This window comes from Arvicanthis niloticus, chromosome 9 (genome assembly GCF_011762505.2).
Source record: "Arvicanthis niloticus isolate mArvNil1 chromosome 9, mArvNil1.pat.X, whole genome shotgun sequence".
Taxonomy (NCBI): Eukaryota; Metazoa; Chordata; class Mammalia; order Rodentia; family Muridae; genus Arvicanthis; species Arvicanthis niloticus.
The window spans coordinates 74363610-74382630 of record NC_047666.1 but is presented as its reverse complement, the minus strand read 5'-3'; the positions used below and the strand labels follow the sequence as shown (position 1 = coordinate 74382630).

The window sequence follows — 19021 nt, the reverse complement described above, 5'->3', positions numbered from 1 at the left end:
TTTATTATTTCTGTAGTTTTTCTTATTCCACCAAGGAGTGTGTGTGTGGGGGGGGGGGGAATCAAATAATGACCAGTGTCCAAGAAACCGTCCTCAGGACTTGTGAAGTACCCCCTCCCACACCCCAGCTCTATTTTTTGGCTGTTGTAAAATTGTGTGGAAAACCTACTCTGGTGTTGGTCCAGATTTTGCCTTGGTTTTGTGAGCAGCCAGCTGTGTGCCTTTAGACATAGAATTTTGTTTTTTTCGGTTCCTGTGTGCTTGGCTGTGGATGAGAAGGACTCATACAATTCCCTTATTCTCTGTATCCATGTTAAATTGCCTTAAATGGAAGGTGGCAATCGTTTCTAGAGGTGACTGAAACCACCAGCAGTAGTGATCCCAGCCCATTTCATTCATGTCTTGTGTAAACTCATTCCAAACGCTGACATACTGCTGGACAGAGGACGGGCCATCTTGTTAACATCACCTCATATTCTTCAGCCGGGCCAGCTTCCGTTTAATCCTCGGTTTAAAAATTGTTATAAATTATTTACTCTACCCCATTAGCTAGAGGCAGGATTCTTAAACAAGGATGGCTATCGCTGTTGTTGGGTAAGCATGTGTGCATGTTGTCTGTGTGTCTGTGTGTGTGTGTGTGTGTGTGTGTGTGTGTGTGCATAATATATAAATATATACACAATGTTAAAAGTGCATACACTATAAAATGGAATTATCACAGAAGTAAAAGAGCGAGCATATCGTGTCACACGGCTACCCATCCCCCAACAAGAGAAGCCATAATCGGCTCCTTCAGCAAACCTGACTCTAATACGCCATCACCGAGTACGCCCCTCATATTGAGCATCCGGTTCTTCAGTTTGTTTCTACTCCACACCTGCTACTTTGTGTCCAAAGACCTGCATCCCTGTTTTCTGTGCTCACCACCCCAATCCTGGTAACTACAGTTTCCCTACGTTCCTATGCTTGACTCTCCATGTATTCTTTTTAAGCTGTCAATAAGATGAACCTGTATCATGGTATCTTCACCTAATGCCTTAATGCACAGCGAGGGTACTGGGATAGTCTGACTGTACCATTTACTCGGGGTGTTGAGCTGGAAGTTGCGTAGAGCCCGGTGGGGATTAATCCCCACCGTATTTACAAACTCCTTTGCTGGCTGACTTGTGGGCAGGTAATTTTGCTGTCAAAAACCAGTTTGCTCATGTTTGCTGTTATTTGATGTAAGTTGTAATTGATATGTTTTTTCAATCCCATCTCCTGTGTTAATTTTCTCATTTACTACGGCTTGCTCCACTTTCTAATAGCAATTACTTGGCGAGCTGTCAGAGGTAACTTACAGTTGTTCCCTCCTGGCACTTCCTCCTCTATAAAGTTTTTCTTTTTTGGATTCAGTTTCTGGACTTAACACCCTCCAAATATTCCAGCTGTGCCGTTTTCAGCACAGAATTTCAGAGAGGCCAAAGTTCAAGGGAGAAAGTAACGATGCTGTTCAGTGTGGGGCAAAATCGTAAGACCAGTTCTCTGCTGATGGCTTTGTTAGGTTTTACTTGCATAATCTCCCCTCTGAAGCAGGAATGTGCAGGAATCAGGTGTGTCCTCAGTCACTTCAGTGCTTGAGAATTTTTACTCAGTTTTCGTTCCTAAAGAAGAGTGACTCACCCCAACGTAATTGTCAGTAGGAAGTGCATTTCTCATGAGGCAGAGCCATTCTGATTCCTCTCAGAGAAAGACACGGGGTGCTTTGTACAGCAGAGCTTGGCGTTTGTGAGAGAAGGTGATGGGACTCAGGGAGTGACAGCATTATACAAACGTGGGTCCATCCCAGCTACGTTGGGAGCTTTGTGGAGATGTAGGAGTTTAGTGGTGATTCCTGGGAACGTCCCCAGGCCAAGGCTTCTCATCAGACTGGAGCCTCATCTTCCTTGGGGCATGAAAGGAAGGCTCCGAGTGAAGTGTGCTCCAGGAAGTCTTCCATGACTTGAGGTGTGTTGTGAGTCACTGCTCTGTGCCTCCAACAGGAAGAGCCCAGCACGGGAGTGTGAAAGAAGAGAGCAGGCAGGAGTGTGAAAGAGAGAGCAGTAGGTTGAAAGGAGCTGAGACACTGGGGAGGGACTTAGAGCAAAAGGTGAAGGGGTCAGCCCTGACTCAGTAACTTTCAGAATGAGTCACACTGATTGAGCCTCTGGTCCTCTCTCCCTCCTCTTGTCAGAGGTTGGAGGCTTGAAGCAGGCAGAGAAGACTGAGGGGAGAGGGGACTATGCAAGTAAACACAATTTATGGCACAGAGTCCGAGAATGGCTTTATATGGCGTTCGGAGCTTCCATTCGGTTTAAGCGTCTGACCTATTGTTGAGTGAGGCCCACTGGTTCTGTTGCCTTGTCCAGGGGGTGAATGAACTGGGACCCCCAACACTTGGTGAGCCCATCTCCGTGCTTGCCTGTGACAGTGTCACCGTGTTCTGGGCGTCTCCCTGTATTATTGCACAGCTAGAAAGACGCTAAGCTGTTCTTGTTTTTATGATGGCAGATAGAATGAATCACGTTGTGGTGGTCAGAGCCTGGAGCACTTTTCGTTGGCAGAGGTTTTTATTTAAAAAAAAAAAAAAAAAAAAAAACCAACAACCATTGAAACTCTGTCGCTTTTGGAACACTGACATGATTTTCATTAAGCCATCATGAAGTGAAATGCAAAGGACATGCTTGTCTAGGGACCAAAACATATATACTAAGTATCTTTGGTGTGTGCTAAGTGGTGATTTTGGTGATGTTTGCTGTGTTTGGATTGCTTTAGTTTTTTTGTTTGTTTGTTTGTTTTGTTTTGTTTTGTTTTTGTTTGTTTGGGTTTTTTTTTTTTTTTTTTTTTTTTTTTTTGGCCCAAATATAAGAGAAATATCTTGTGGGGTTTGTAATGACACACCAGTGCTTTCTGACACATTACTGGATATATTAGAAGTGTCTCTAAGAAGAGATGCTGGGAGGATCAGAAACCTCCTCCTCCAGTGCTTAACTTTGTGGCAGTCACCGATCCACCTCCCATCTTTCCCACCCCCATGCCTTCCTTGTTGCTTTTCTCTCCTTGTATCTTGCATCACTATCTAGCCCTCTTTGAGTCCCCCCTCCCACTGTCCCTCTTCCACCTTTGTACCACCTGCTGGTGGATGAGTCATAACCCTTAAGTAACAGCCACAAAGCCCAAGGGTCCCTTCCCAGGAAGCTTTCCACAGGTATGAAGTCCTCTTCCTATGAAGGCACCTTGGTTGTTGGTGTGTTATTTTTCGAGTGACAGTATTTTAAAGTAAATGTGTGTGGTGTGTGCTTTGATGGTTTTGATCTCTGTGGAAATCCGGATCGGGAGGGTGGCACACTTAAAAACCAGGATTGCCTTATATTTGGGCCAACTTAGAAGTGAGAAGTAAATACTGCCCTAACGCAAGCCCCAGAGTTCCGAAAGGCTTCCTTTTGGATTTTACCTGCTACCCTTCTATTTTAACTGACACTGTGCTGGTGCGGTATTTAAAGGTCACTTCACCTGTAACTTTGCATCTTTGAGTCTGCAAAGATGCACCTGTGGAAAACTTGGAGTCTTTGGCATGTAGTTATCTGCTAGCTACATTGTCTTAATTATATTTAAGGTTTTGGGTATCATACTGAATATGAAACACTCACAAGTATTGTTTTCTCATAGCTCAATTGTATTCTTTACCACATCTTCCTTTTAAAATGTAAATCCCTGCTCACTTGCCTTCTCCTGCCTTCCCGTCCCCTCCTACTGCCTTTCCTCAGCTCTTTTCTGTTTTGTGGACCGGAGGTTGGAATGTGGCTTCTATATATTGGGCAAATGCTCTACCATAGAGCTGCATCCCCAGCCGGAAGGACCAGTTATGCCTTTATCCTTAAAATCATCCATCCCCTGTATTCCCATTTTTAACAAAGAAAATTTCCAATGTGAATAAATCAGGAATAATATGGTAGTAGAAGGGGCTGTACCTTGAAAACGTTAATAATAGCAATCTAAACTTAATTATTTTAAAAGCATAGCCCCTTTATTTTTCAGATTCACACATTGTTCTGTAACCCTCTTTGTAAACAGCAGAATTAAAGACCTTTGACTGTGGTCTACATTTAAAACTAGAGCAAGTGACGCTCAGGGTTATTAATTTTCAGCACCACTGAAATTATTATTCTCTTAAACTGTAAAATAATCAGAGTTTCTAACCTACCATAGTCATGTGTAAGTTCAAGCCCAAACTGAGCTTTCTTGGCATGTATGAATATGATATTATTTGTTCTTGGTTTGAGCTTGTCACTCTTTAAACTCACACACTGACTTCAAACATGGTCTTAAAAACTGTGAAATCATATTGGATTAAAAGTGTACATATATAAACCTACATTTATTAAGGATTGGCACAGGTAACTTTACAAATAAATATCTAATGATGGCCTGTCAATTTGTACTTCATTTTCCAGACTAAGTTCATGCACGCACACACTCATTCATACATATATGAATATACATATATACATATATACTTATTCACACACATATATTTCAGGTTGGTTATTGTCTTTTATAGAAACAAAGGACGGAATACGGTCCGAGATCAGCTGATACTCCTTCCGCCCCATCACCCCCTCCAACGCCAGCACCGGTTCCGGTCCCCCTTCCACCTTCTGTACCAGCACCCGTCCCTGTGCCCAAGGTTCCAGCAAATGTCACCCGTCAGAACAGCAGCTCCAGCGACAGTGGGGGCAGCATTGCGCGGGACAGCCAGAGATACAAACAGCTCCCAGTGGACCGTAAGTTTCCCCAGGGCCATACCCAGATTCTCTATGTGTATTCATTGTAAGTATTGTGAGGTAAATAGTAGCCACTTATACTTCATGGATGTTCACCCGGCTTTTCTACCTCTGAGTTTCTCTGAGAAGCAGGTCATTTTCTCAACCCTCTAAGGCATGTACCTCTGCTCATACCACTGTGGTATTGGGACTGTTAAATGTACACTTGCTTGAGCAGATATACTGGGATGAACTCGTAAACATCCCTTCCTACCTACATAATTCAAGGTTTTAGTGAGCCTCTGTGTATTTTAGAGTCTGGAGAGTGAGGGAAACCAAAGCTAATCTGTTTCCTAGGACAAGTGTGAAGATTAAGTGAGATAATACAGGCAAAGTAGAGGGCTTAGGGCCACTCAATCTCCCTCTCCCTGAGAAGTTTGTGTTTGTTTGTCGTAACTGAGGCCTACTGCCGGCACCTCAGCAGGCGTGTTTGGCAATACCACGCTTTGTGAGACAGCTGGAAACGTGAACAGTGCTGGGCTTGAAAACTCGGATGAATTTGGACCAGCGTAAGCAAGTAGTCAGCAAATGTCTGCTGCGGTCCTCGGCATCTCCTCCTCTTCCTCTTTGTCCTCTTCCGAGTGTTTGCCACCCTCAGACGCGCACACAAATCACATTGATGCTGCACAGTCGCCCACCAGTAACAACGCCGAATTTTCTTGTAACTTGAACTTCATATTTTCACAAATATAAAACGGATTTTCCCATGAGAATGGTTTCTATGAGAACCATTGTAAAATAAACAAAATTAAAGATGCTGTGGTAACATAGGATTATTCTGTGGCGGGGGCAGAGCCGTGTGGATACTCTGAAAGCTAAAGGTGACCCTGAGAGGTTTGAGTGTCCCTTGTACATTAGGGCCCATCTGCTTTGTGTCTGACGTTGCAGTGTTTGTAAAGCACTGCGAGTCAGTCTGCGCGACTGTAACTCACTGTAGAAAACTTGGAGAACTAAAGCCAAGAAAACATTTCCTAGGGTTGAAGTTTGAGAAAAGTATATAAAAGTTAAGGGGGAAACATATCTACCATCCTGCCCCAGGGCCACACCCAAGGTCCTGTGCCTTTCTCTCTTTATAAATTACTCTGACTATAAAGGACCAATCTGTTTCTATTCTCTTTAGTACTATTTATGTGAGAAAAGGAGTGATTCCCGGCTTAGTCTTACTGTACAATCCCATCTTTGATATCAGGTGTCAAACTGTATTGAACTATCCGTTTCATAGCTGACACCATAGACCTGAAGCTCAGGTGTTGTAGAAATTTTTAATCTCAACCTGGGGTTTCTACCCGACCTTTGACCTTTTAGTTCCCAGATGAAGGACACACATAGCCTTTATATTTATTATAAACAGCACTAGAGCTGGGCAGATACCTGGCCTCTGTGTTATTAGAATCTACTTTCCTACCGATAACCCTGAGTTATTACTTAGTAATTACTATGTTTCATCTGGGATGTTCTTTATTCCAATCGGCCAGCCCTCACGGCCATGTTTTTATGGCTCACCTAACCCATGGCGGCTTCTCCTTCCTCCTCTTGCACATTCTTCTCATGGTCTTCCTCCAACCACAAGTCCATGAAACCTAAACCCCACCTAAGTCTCTTCTGCCCAGCTCTTGGATGTTGGCATCTTTACTTACCAATCAGAAATAACTTGGGGCCAAGTATGTGTAGACTCTCTCTTCTCTGGGACAACCAGGTCTTGGAGGCCCCCACTTAGCATTACAGTAGCTAAGCAAAGACCAAACCTTATTAACACACAGGTCAAACTACATTCCTAAATTTTTCAGTGCCTTTTGCCCCCAGTGGGTTCATGTGCCCTTCATGATCAATCTCAATAAATGGAAAATACTAGAGAGGAGAAGTAAAGGTATTACTCTTTAACTGTTATGGAAATGGTGGCTAGTTGTAATAAACACAAATCTGGTTCATGCATGAGTTTCTCTCCTGAAGTATAAATGATTCAAATCACCTTTTTATTCATGTTTGACCTCATTAGAAAATTAACGAGGATTCAGTAAGATGACTCAGTAGGAAATAGTGCTTACCACTAAGCCCAACCTGAATTCAGTCCCTGAGATCTACATGGCAAAAGGAGAGAACCAACTCTCTTGTGTTGTCCTCTGAAAACACACACACACACACACACACACACACACAAATAAATAAATGTAAAATAGAACAAAAAATGAAAATCTGGAAAAACAAATCCTGTATCAGAAGTGACTGTGTATGAGTGTGAAAATATGTGTAACTCTGAGCTTTTAAAGGGATGCTTCATTTTCAAAGATACCAGAGAAATAGTTTTCAGATGGAAAAGTTCTATGAATATATTTCATTTCCCTGGGGAACATTCTCCCTGAGAAATGAGTCTCATTTTCTCCTTTCTTCCCACAAGTTTACACATGACTCTGTCTAACACGTCAGCACAGTGATCTCTGACACTGTGGCAGGCTGTTCCAGGCCTGGGGTCAGAGTTCAGAGGCATCCAGTCCCCTTTTGGAGCTACACATAGCCTGGAACAGCCTGTTCTTTGTCCCACTTGAAGAAACTCAAGAACCTACGAGGGAATAGGCATAGTTTGAATTCTTGTGTGCAAACTCTCCTGATGATTGAAACTCATCTTTTTCGGTCAGCTTTTCATATGTGAACGGTCCCAGGGTCTGTAAAATAGACCAAATTGACACATGGACTTGCTTCCTTAACATAAGATATCCTCATATGATTGCTCATGTAAAATTTCTTTTTAAAATATCTTAAGAGTGCATTTTGGCATTAAGTAAATTTATTTCTTTGTATAAAGGTTGGCACATTTTTGGAGCATTTTTTTTCTGTCTCATGGTCATTTAGCAGATGGGAAAATTAAGCATGTGCCTCCCCGTCTCTTTCCAGATAATCTCCTTGCTACTACAGTCTCTGTTCATTCCCCAAACTTCTGATAAAAATAAAAGGAAAAGGCCAAAAAGGGGGAACTCGTGCAAATCTCATGGCCATGGACAAGGCCAAGATGGCAAATGGCTGTCTGAAAATTCAGAAAAGGGTGGGAGTGTTTGTCATGTTGTCATGCAGGAATGAGGATCTGAGTTCAGATCTCCAGCACCCATGTAAATCGCCTAGCATGGCTATGAACTTCTTTCAGGCAAAGACAGGCAGATCCTCAGCTCTCTGGCCATCCAGCCACAACAGCAAGCTGCAGGATCAGTGAGAGAATCTGTCTGAAAATAGAACTTGGGGAGTCATTGGAGGAGACATCTGACCTCTGACCTACATAGGAGTCTACATAAGTATACACTCTCAAAATCACGTGCATACACACACACACACACACACACACACACACACACACACACACACACGCACGCACGCACGCGCGCACCATTGGCCGAGAAACAAACCCACAGTGGAACACGCCCTCTGTTCATCACGTGAGCTGTTCAGGTCTGTTCATCACAGACTCAGAAAGCATCACACCTCTTGCCACTTTTGAAGGTGCCGATGACTCTGACCGGTTAGTTTGCCTTGCGTTTCTTCTTCAGTCCTTTGAAATCTAAGCCCTTTGACTTGACTGCAATCCTTTGTAATCAGAACTGTTACTGTAGGGAGAGGTGTGTTTATTCTCAGGAGAGAACATTGAAAACAGAAACCAAAGCAAGGGGCCTTCTAGAAAGAGGTGTCTTTGTAATGTCCCGAGAAAGCCTAACTGGCCTTGTGGTCCTCTGCAGTGGGGAGGAAGGGGCAGTGTATTTCAGTGTGGTGGTGTTTTCTCTTTGTCATTTTAAGGCAGACCTATCTCCTGCGTGGCAGAGCATCGGTGACTTAAAGCAGCTTCCAGAACCCTGGCACTGTTTGCTTTTATCCATCCATAGTACCCTTTCTCTTCTTTCTCCCTTCATTTTTCTTTCTTTCTCTCTGTTGTTTGATTTTGTTTTCATATCTTCAAACCATTTCCTAGATGGGGAAGGGGCTCTCTCTCTCTAAGAGGTTTTGCCATCAGTGCTGCTAAGGAGAGAAAGTCATTGTCTTAGTGCTGTAATCACTGGCGAATTACAGGTGCTTCAGAGGTTAGAGGGGTTAGCTCCATACTAAGCCTCAGTGACTGGCCCTGAGGAAACCCGGTGAGTGTCACAAAGCAAACACAAGAGGACCTGAAGACAGGCTGGTTGCACAAGTGGGGGATGGTAGGGACTGGGATAAGAGGCGGGGAGGGATGAATATGAGCCAAACATTATATATATATATATATATATATATATATATACATACATATATACATATATACATATATACATATATATATATATGTTTATGTTTGTATTATATATGTATATATAATATACATGTATATATAGAGAGTGAGAGAGAGAGAAATTGTTGAAGAATGAACTAATTAAAGTTAACATCTCTTTCATACTTGAAGCCTTAGTACAAATTAGACTCTGATAACAATAATTACTTCACAGTTCACTTACTTTCCAGAGATACCAAACACTTTCCCTGAATGGCATAAAAAGCTCCCTTGGCTATTGGGTCACCGCCACTTGCCAAGATAATTAGTTAATTGGATTATGATACCAGTTCAGATTTCTTGAAAACAGCGACAGATAGCAGTGTACCTAAATACGCACGTGTACTTTCTATGCATAGAGGTATTATCTCCCTTTATTTTCATCCCCTTGCCATTTTTCTCTTAACGCCATCCTCATTCATAAGCACAAGGCTAGGAGTGGAGGATGCTGGGAAAATTCATTGAAGGTTATCTGTGATCTGAGTATAGAACAGACCTGGTCTGAAAGTCAGACCGGCTGGATGAGTTCATTTCTATGGCCAATTGACAGAGACACTTAGCCAGATCGTTTCTCTTCATTCTTCATCTCCTGACCCAGATAACATGATGATTGGAACGTGATGGTCATCAGGGTCTCAGAGAAATGATGAGGTGAAAGGCAAGGTGAATGACTGTGTGTCTGGATGGGACTGGTAACATGGTCAGGAGTTAGAGGCTAACGTGGCTATGCGGATTGTAAATGCTCTGGGGGGAGGAAACTGCCATTTTAAACAGGACTGGAGAAGCTCACGGGGCTGCAGAGGGACTCATGGAGGTTGATTGGTGAGGTGAGGGGGATCCAGGCAAAAGTGGCCTTAATGGCCAATAGCTTCAGAGGCACCAAGGAAGCTCTACCGCGTCTGCTAGGGTAGGGAGCTGGAGGAGAGACAGACACTTTCCTCTGAGAGGTAGAGACCAGGCTGGCAGTGCCATCACTGCAGTGGTTTGGAGCCCAGGGGCTGCAGGATCCAACAGGACCTTGCAATTGGTCTGTTAGCAAAGGATGATGGGAGATGGGGGGGGTGATAGAAAGAGGAAGCAGAGACTTGTGGTAGGTTGCTGCCTCAGACCAAGCTGGAAGCAAGTGAGAGAATGAAGTGGCAGGATTGGCGATACATTTTGAAGTGGGGAACTCAAGGGATTTGCTAGTCAAGTTTGTCTGATAAGATTGAAGCATTACACTACTTACTGGGCTCTGAGGTAAATGGAAAGATGAAATTGCCATTAAAGAGCTTAATGTAAAAAGAAAGCCAATAAGATCAATGAACTCACAGCATTGAGGAGATGTGGAGAATTTGGGTTTGGACACAGTACCTTTGAGGTACATTTTGGAGGAGATTATTATTTACTTATTTTCGAGGGGGGGGGTCCCACGGTGTAGACCACACTGCCGTGGAATTCACTGTGCAATTTCGGAGGCTTCTTTTTACCTCCTTAATTTATTCCTAAGTTAGGAAGTGAGATCATCAGAGTGAGGATCAAAAATAGGTTGGAGGTGTGTAGAACAAGCCTTTGGACATGAAAGAATCGTCTAAGGAGAGAGGATCCTTTATGGTCTTAACCTAGGCACTCTGACCTAGGCATTCAAGGCCAGACTGTTATGGGAGACTGGCATGGGGACTGTGGGGTGTTCCTTGTGTCCCCAGCTGTCTGCCTACTGCATGACGACAACATGACCATCCCCAGCTGGGACCACCAGAAGGACTTCTAGATGAGATGAGATCTCCCTGTTTAAAGCAGTACAGAAGAGAATCAGGACCACAGGCAGCCTCGTGAGGACCCTGACAGTAAATCAAGCATAAGGCGCTCAGCTGCTGTCTCATGTAAAGCTGAGCAGGTGCAGGCCCAGCCTATGGAGACGCCTGAGCTAAGAGGAGGCCAGGAAGCTGCCTTAATAATTTATCATGCAGTTTATACCAGCTTGAAGTACAAGTAGGGGGAGATGGCAAACTTCACAGGACTCCGAGGGATTAGGGATGGGTTCTGGAGGAGGACATCACATTAGAGATGTCTAACCATGACCACTCCCTCTCCGTGTCCAGGAAGGAAGTCTCAGATGGAAGAGGTGCAGGATGAACTCTTCCAGAGGCTGACCATCGGGCGCAGTGCCGCACAGAGGAAGTTCCACGTGCCACGGCAGAACATTCCAGTGATCAATATCACTTACGACTCCTCACCGGAAGAAGTAAAGACCTGGCTGCAGTCAAAGGGCTTCAACCCTGTGTGAGTGTCCGGTGTGGACTGCATGCCTTCTCGGCTGGGTCACTTATGTGCCACCCATGTCTCTGAAAAGTTGTCAGAGCCCACGTGGCGTGCTTTGTCCCGCATTGAAGAAAGGGCGGCTAACTCTTCCACAGCAAAAAGATGAAGGCAGAAGTGGAAGAAAGAAGAGCGTGACTAATGCTAGTCCATCTTCTAGCTGGTAGCGTGTGTCCCTCACCAGTCTCTTGAACAGTTGTTACCAGCTGTGTGGACTGCAGGTGTTTTATTCTTTATCATCAGTTATACAGGGAAGAAGACAATGGTCTTAGCTAGACTATACCTTGTAGGACATGTAACGTAAATCTTCTTGCTGTGGGATAGCACATCTCAAGGCTGTAAATCAGAAGGATCTTTACTGCTTTAGTGTCTCTGATCTAAAAGTCTGTAGCTGTTTTGTATATGCTTGGAACCATGAATAATTCATGTTTGCATAATCTTAATATAGAAAGTCAGTCGTTTGGCATAACTGACACTGAAGTGCAGTTGTTAGTCAGTTGCCATGTTGCTAGAAAGCTGTTCGTTGCTATGTGAGAGATAAGAAACATAAACCTGAGGGAGCTGATGATTAGAATACCAGCTGCATCCTTTTACACACTCACTGGTCATCCTGTGTGAAAGGAGCCTCTGGGCCATGACCATGGACATCCCTTGGCATTCCTTTGTCTCTGCACCATAGTACTATTTAAAGATATGGAACACATAGTACTGGCCTGTGCCTACAACCCAGCACTTGGGAGTAGGGGGTGAAGGACCTGCAGTTTAAAGTCAACCTGAGCTACATAGAGAGTTCTAAACCAGCCTGGGCTACATGAGACCTTGCCTCAGAAATGAAATAAAGTGAGCATTCAAAAAACAGGTAGATGATAGATAGATAGATAGATAGATAGATAGATAGATAGATAGATAGATAGATAATAGACAGACAGAGCTGGAAAGATAGTCCTTAAAGCTGAGCAGACCTGAAAACTTGAAGAAGAGAGACAGAGAGGCAGCTTTTCTCTTGCTGGTTTACGACGCTATGATAATTTCCTTCTGCTCTGATTGCAGGACGGTCAATAGCCTCGGAGTGTTGAACGGAGCACAACTCTTTTCTCTCAACAAAGATGAACTGAGGTCCGTCTGTCCCGAAGGTGCCAGAGTCTTTAGCCAAATCACTGTTCAGAAAGCTGCTCTGGAGGTAAGACTTGTGAAGTGGACCTGCTTTAAGAGAGAGTGAGGCCTGGCCACTGGCAGCTCTGGACCCAGTAGCCATGTTTTTGTGGCCAATTTTTCCTGGCTGAAGAGATGGACTTAAGACTTGCCTCAGTTTTTCCTACTCTGCCAGTAAATACCATCAGTAACTATTCTCAAAAAGATTGTCTTTCAAGGGCAGCTAGGGCTTTATTCTTGAGCACTTAACAAAAGCACAATGGGCTTATTTTATTACGTGAGCTGCTATAAGAACTTCAATTTTGCTAATTCATACCTGAGTGATGAATGTTCCAAGAGGCCAGGGATATATTTCTTATTTTTATTTATTTTGGAAATGACAGTATAATAAATAAATAAAATTCTAGGTGTGGGGTACCTGGAGAGATGGCCCACCTGTTAAGAACATGCCCTGCTTTTCTACAAAAGATCATACATAACCATCTGTAACTCCAGCTTCAGAAGTTGGACCCTATATCAGGATATATAGTGCCCTCCATGGGCAACTATGTTCATATGTTTATGTACCCACATACATGTAAAACTACATAAAACCCAAGCAGTGGCTGGGGGTGGCAGTGGCGGATCTGTAATCCAGCCCTCAGGAGGTGGAGGCAGGAAGTTTAGTTCATGACCAGCCTCAGCTACCCAGTAAGTTCAAGGACTGTCTGGCCTCCTGAGATCCTTTCTCCAACAAACCAAAGTCCTGGATGCATTTCCCAAGCCGAGTTATCCACCCACAGAATCACCAGGAGTATCGGGGAAGGTCATTAAGAATGTGTAGCTGTAGGCCAGGGAGACAGCTTAGCAGCTAAGTGTATATACTAATGCTGGCCAGAGCCTCCAGTCCCTGCACCTATTTAAGCATCCCACAAATGCTTCTAACTGCTGCTCTCGGGGATCTGCAGATCTTCTAGGCTCTGAATATGCACATATAATATGTGTTATATATGTGAGTGAACACATATATAACACACACACACATACACACTCATATACTCTGGCACTGATATGTTCTCTCACAAACAATCACACATAAATAAGTAAAATAATCTTAAAGAAAAGATATACAACTGCAAGAAGAATTGTTTAGCCGTTGCTGTCTGCATAGCAGCTGGAGGGTGAATGAGCCTCTTTTCGGCTGGAGGTATTCAAGCTATTCCGTTCAAAGTTGGCTCTGTAAGAGTTAATAGTTTTGTGAAAATTATAGTTGGCCTCAAATAAAAGGATATAAGATTCAGCGTGAAGCTGACGGCTAATTATCCCTAGCAGGTATATTCTGTAAATTGAACAGTTAAGGAACTCAGAATAAAATAGCATTGTGGGTATAGTCCTGTGACCGTTCTCCTTCAAGAGAAATTCCATTACCCTGAGAACTCTTCCCAACAACGTGGATCTAGAAGGTTCTATGTTCCGGTCTGATGGTTGCTTTTCATATGTAAAGTGTAAATTATGTCTTCCCTAAAGTAGTTTTATTACCATTATATTTTCTAATCTTGATAAGGATATATAGATGACTTCTCAAGGGTATGTTAGAACATTCTATATCCCTAAGTTTCTTCCTTCCGGGACATCCTGTTCTTAACTGTGCCCATCCTTCCTGCTTCTGATTCCTCTGGGAGTTGACTGAGGCGAAAACCTGATGTCAGGTTTCCTTGTGCTTCTTGGCCTTGGGTCCAGTTCTTTACTTAGTTCTCGCCACCCCAGATTGATCCCAGAACCTTTAGTGGGCAGAGACTGGGAGAGGGTTCTGGGGATTGTCTGTTGGAAGAGCTGGGAAGTGGGTGAGCTGTCGTGATGTCAGAGTTGTCTGAAGGGAAACGACGTGTTCTAGAGACACCCTTTAAAAGTCTCTGAGTGGAGAGGAGAGCCTTGACTGTCTGACAGCTCATGGAAGGTGTGAAAAGACAGCTCAGGTGATAGAGTACTTGTTTCATAATCATGAAGACCCGAGTTCAGATCCTGAGTGTGAACCTGAAAAGTAGACACAGCTACATAAGCTCTGGGGGTGGGGCTTGGGGGAGAGGCAGGAGGATTCCTGGGTTGGCCAGGCTAACAGACTAATGAGCCTCAGATTTCATCTGAGCTTCTGTCTCAAAAACTAAGGTGGGGCCAAGTGTGGTGGTGCACCCCTTTAGTCCTAGTGAAAAGGTAGAGGCACAGGGGTCTCTATGAGTTTCAGGGCTGCCTGATCCACGTAGAAGGTCCCAGGCAAGCCAGGGTCACAGAGTAAAACCCTGTTTCAAACAAAAAAATGAAGGATGATGATGATAATGATGATAATAATGTGATAGGTGATAGGGAAAACAGTCACCTTGACCTCTGACCCCCACATGCATGTGAGCACTTACACACACATGTGTACCTGAACACACATGTGCACACTTACGTGAACACATATATGTATGCCAAGGCTTCTTTGATAACTGACTTCATGTAGATTTACCCTCTTGGTATTGGTAAGACTAGAACATTCTGCATGCACTACTGATCTGTCCTTATGTTAAACTGAAAGGCTCAGGCAGTGACAGTGAGGAGCTCACGCTAAGAGTCACTCACCTGACGGGCTGCTACAGTCTAGAAACTTCATGGACAGCTCCCACTTTCTTGAAGGAATGGTCAGGGGGATGGGGGCCACTATGGACTTCGCCTGAGCCCTCCGATAACTGTACAGTCAGTACACACAAGCCGGTAACTATGTTGTCTGCTCCATGTTTATTCTTCAGGACAATAATGGAAGCTCTGAGTTACAAGAAATCATGCGGAGGCGACAGGAGAAGATCAGCGCCGCTGCCAGCGACTCAGGAGTGGAGTCTTTCGACGAGGGGAGCAGCCACTGATTCCTCGAACTCTGTTATTCTTGGCATGGTTGTCGGACAGTGTTGGATATGCTTTGTTTGAAGAAGCCTTGAAGGGAATGTCAAATCTGTCATCTTGGTATATGTAATTTATTGCCATAAGAGGAAGCAGTATATACCCAAGTAAGCAGAGAACTCACTGCTTCTGTGCCCATTGTTTTGATTAAAACTGAGAAGTGGACAGGTGAGATGGCTCAGCAAGTAAAGGTGCTTGCCGCCAAGCCCAATGACCTGAGTTCGAGACCCTAGGCCTACATGGTAGAAGGAGAGAGCTGGCTTCTGCAAGTTGTCCTCTGACCACCACGCATAAATAAACAAGTAACAAATGTAATTTTAAAACTTTTTTGAAAAATTTAATTTAAAAAAAAAAAAAAAAACAGAAGTTTTAAACTGTTCTCAGCTTAGGAAATATTTTTTCCCACTTATCTAAGGTGTATTCCCCTTTGCTACATTAATTATCACAGCCTTGTTTGGTGAGATGAGTGGGGACACTTTACAATGGCAACTTTATTCATTGCAAAAGATTTTAGCCATCAATGAAAAGTCTCAGCTTTCAGTGACTGGGATGCCTGTCGCCCGGGAGGAGGCTCAGTTAGGCTGCCCTCTGCTTACTTGAGGTCTGTCCTCTGGCATACCCAATGAGAGTGTATTTACCTTTATTTAAAGCTCTTAATGCCAACAGTTTTAAAAAATCACATTTGAATGAACTGTACAATGTAGCCAGACCTTGAACGTGCGGATCGAATAGGAGACTATAATATATTCCCAAGAAACCTTGTTCCTCTCAGCTCTGTTGATTGCAAAACTTTGCATAGATTATGCTTTGATTTAGTTTCCCTTCTGCTTATTATGTAAACTGTAATTAAACACGAGAAAGCACAAGTCAAGAGTGAGACACATGCACTCACAATCAATCGAAGTAGCCCACGTTGGTGTTTATTACAGTATTTTGCTTAATGAAGGCCTCAGTTATAAATATTGATATAAATAAGTAGTCAAAGGATATTGGGCCATTGTATGTGTTTTATCTGTGTAACAGGGACACTTAATTTACATGTGCTTTAACCCCACGGAAGAGTCTAGATAGAGAGGAGACGCATAGCTAACCTTCAACAAATGTTATTTTTGGAAACACAGGTTTTGTCATTAAACATAATGTTATTTCACATATATAAAGAAGATGTTATGTAAGAATGTTGTATATTTTAACATAAATCCATTTAGAGAGATTATCTAGATTCATTAATTTTTTCATAGTGCCTTTTTCACACGAGTCAGCTGGAGAGAGTCTGCAATAAACAGTATTTGCTGTATATTAATAAATAGCTTCTATCTCATCAACACAAGGATGTTTGCGTTGTAGACTGAGCCTTTGGGTTGAACACAATGAGAGAAGTTCCCTTAGAAAGGAGGCTCCAGGGCATGTCTGTGAAGGGTGGCCTAGGATACTGCCCTGGGTTTCCCTGCTTTCTGCCCCCCTTGGTATCTCATCCCTGCCTCCCACCATCAATTGAGAGTAACAAGAGTGACAACCTATGCAGGCTGCATTGTTATTAAAAACTGCTCCAACTGAATACATGTCTGGACATCTGTAGTAACTGCAAGCAACTTCTCGGGGCCAAGTTTCCAGATGATGAAGGGCATGGCAGCCTTTGCTTTCTACTTCTGTCTCCCCATCATCCTTAGCAGACATGAGATGAGAAAGAATTAGTTTGGATGTCTTATATTCTATAAGCCCTTCATTGAAAAAAAAAAAAAAAAGGGTGGCTCTGAAAGGCAAAATAAAAATCAAATAATAAGATCACCTGGTTGAAAAGTAGCATATCCAACAGAGAAAGAATTGGTGTAATCTGTATCTATATGTTATGGTACAAAGAGGGCATGACTTATATCTGTGTATTATACAAAGGAAACATATCAGAGATGCAGTAATCTCAGGACTCAATGAACTTGGGAATACAGGACACTGAGGGGTGACAGAGTCCTGTCAGAGTGCTGTCTTATTGTCTGTCTGGACCAGAGTCCTGTCAGAGCTGTGGAAATATGGAAGGTAAAGATATCAAAGAATCTATGGGGCGGAAGAATACACTTGCTTCCAGGAGGTCAGGAAAGGATACTGGAGACTTGTACCTCCTCCTCCTCCTCCTCCTCCTCCTCCTGCTGCTGCTGCTGCTGCTGCTGCTGCTGCTGATGGTGACGGTGACGGTGACGGTGACGATGATGATGATGATTATGGCAGTCATGTGGAACTTGCTGAGTGGAGATACAATGTCCTGATTGTGGTGACCAGAACAGGAGGTAAAGAAAGGTAAGGTCATTGTCACCTCCTCATCTATGAACTTTCTGTGTCCTTGGAGAGAACCTATCCAACCACCTCATGGTAAAGCCCAGGACCCCAAAGTACAGAACAAAAAGGGTAGATTGAAGAGCTTTCCGGTTCCAGCTCCTGGCTACTTAGACTCTTGGCTTTCCTTTCTGAATGCATTTGAAATTATATACAGATGAAAAGCTCCTGTGCCTTTCCTTACACAGTAGAATCATCCTTCCCTGTTATCTGAAAATAGGTAGGACAATGAATGTTTCTTATGATTTTTTTTTAATTAAAATTGAAAAAGGAGAGCCCCAAAACTCCACAGACAGGATAATAGGAGGTCCCACACCTAAGGAGACAGCTGTATTCTTCTGTACTTGGAGAAGTGGAGTGAGCAGACATGGTGTTTGGATTGGAACTTGTGAGGAACAGGATTGTAAGGTGTAGGGACACCTGTCCTGGAGAGAGTGCCATGAACAGGGACTTCTGGCCCATTGATACTAGATGCAGGGAGGGGTGAGGATGTTGTTTCTGAACATGGAGAGATAGGAGCTGGAGTCACCTCCCACTGCTGGAATCAACTGTCAGGGCTGCACTGACAATCTGTCCACTGGTTTTCAGCCAGCCAATTTTGGTATACATCATGTAGTGGTCTTGTTATTCACTGATGTGCTTGGAACTGTATGGATGTAGTCATTATATTTGGGGAAATGTGAACAAGTATCGCCCCTTTCCCATCCCTACTGTCTTCCTCCTTGGATCTTTGCAGCTTCATGTGTGTTGGGTCATTTGAAGTTTTCCCATGCATCTCGCCGGTCTGTTAAATTGTAATTCTGTGTTTCCCCCGTGTTTCATGTCAGGCAGTCTCTGTCGCGATCTGTACCCCTTCCCCCATGTGGCTTCTAATCCTGCGTTTATTCCTTTCCACTGTCATTTCTCATGTGTGAATTAGAGTCGTTATCTCTAAACTTCCATGTTAGATTTTTACCTTAGATGTCTCTACTAAACTTGCTCCATATGTCTTCAACTTTTCCAACCTTAAGTCACACAGTTAAGACATACATCTTTAAAGGTTTGTGGCAAAAGAGAAAGCAACAGTACTTTGCACAGGACTCAGAGGACAATCACACCGGTAGCGTCTGTTCATAAGTCTGTCAGAACACTGGAGGCTTGCAAAGTCACGTGCTGCCTTGCATGGAAAACAAAATCAGGAATACCACCAAAATCCAGAGGACGTTCT

The 19021-nt window shown here is 43.5% G+C and overlaps 1 protein-coding gene across 4 annotated transcripts in view; it reads left to right on the top strand.

Moving 5' to 3' along the window:
- Eps8 (EGFR pathway substrate 8, signaling adaptor) overlaps positions 1-17044 on the top strand; it is a 162005-nt gene extending 144961 nt beyond the window's left edge. For 2 of the 4 annotated variants that reach the window (XM_034511971.2, XM_076940705.1), the window contains exons 18-21: positions 4580-4802; positions 11205-11385; positions 12472-12601; positions 15339-15852. In XM_034511971.2, the coding sequence (XP_034367862.1) occupies positions 4580-4802; positions 11205-11385; positions 12472-12601; positions 15339-15452 (648 nt within the window). In that variant the 3' untranslated portion in view covers positions 15453-15852. Of the gene's footprint in view, positions 1-4579; positions 4803-11204; positions 11386-12471; positions 12602-15338 lie in introns of all 4 variants that reach the window. The other 2 variants (XM_034511969.2, XM_034511970.2) reach the window with 2 other exon arrangements.
- The last annotated feature ends 1977 nt before the right edge of the window (positions 17045-19021 follow it).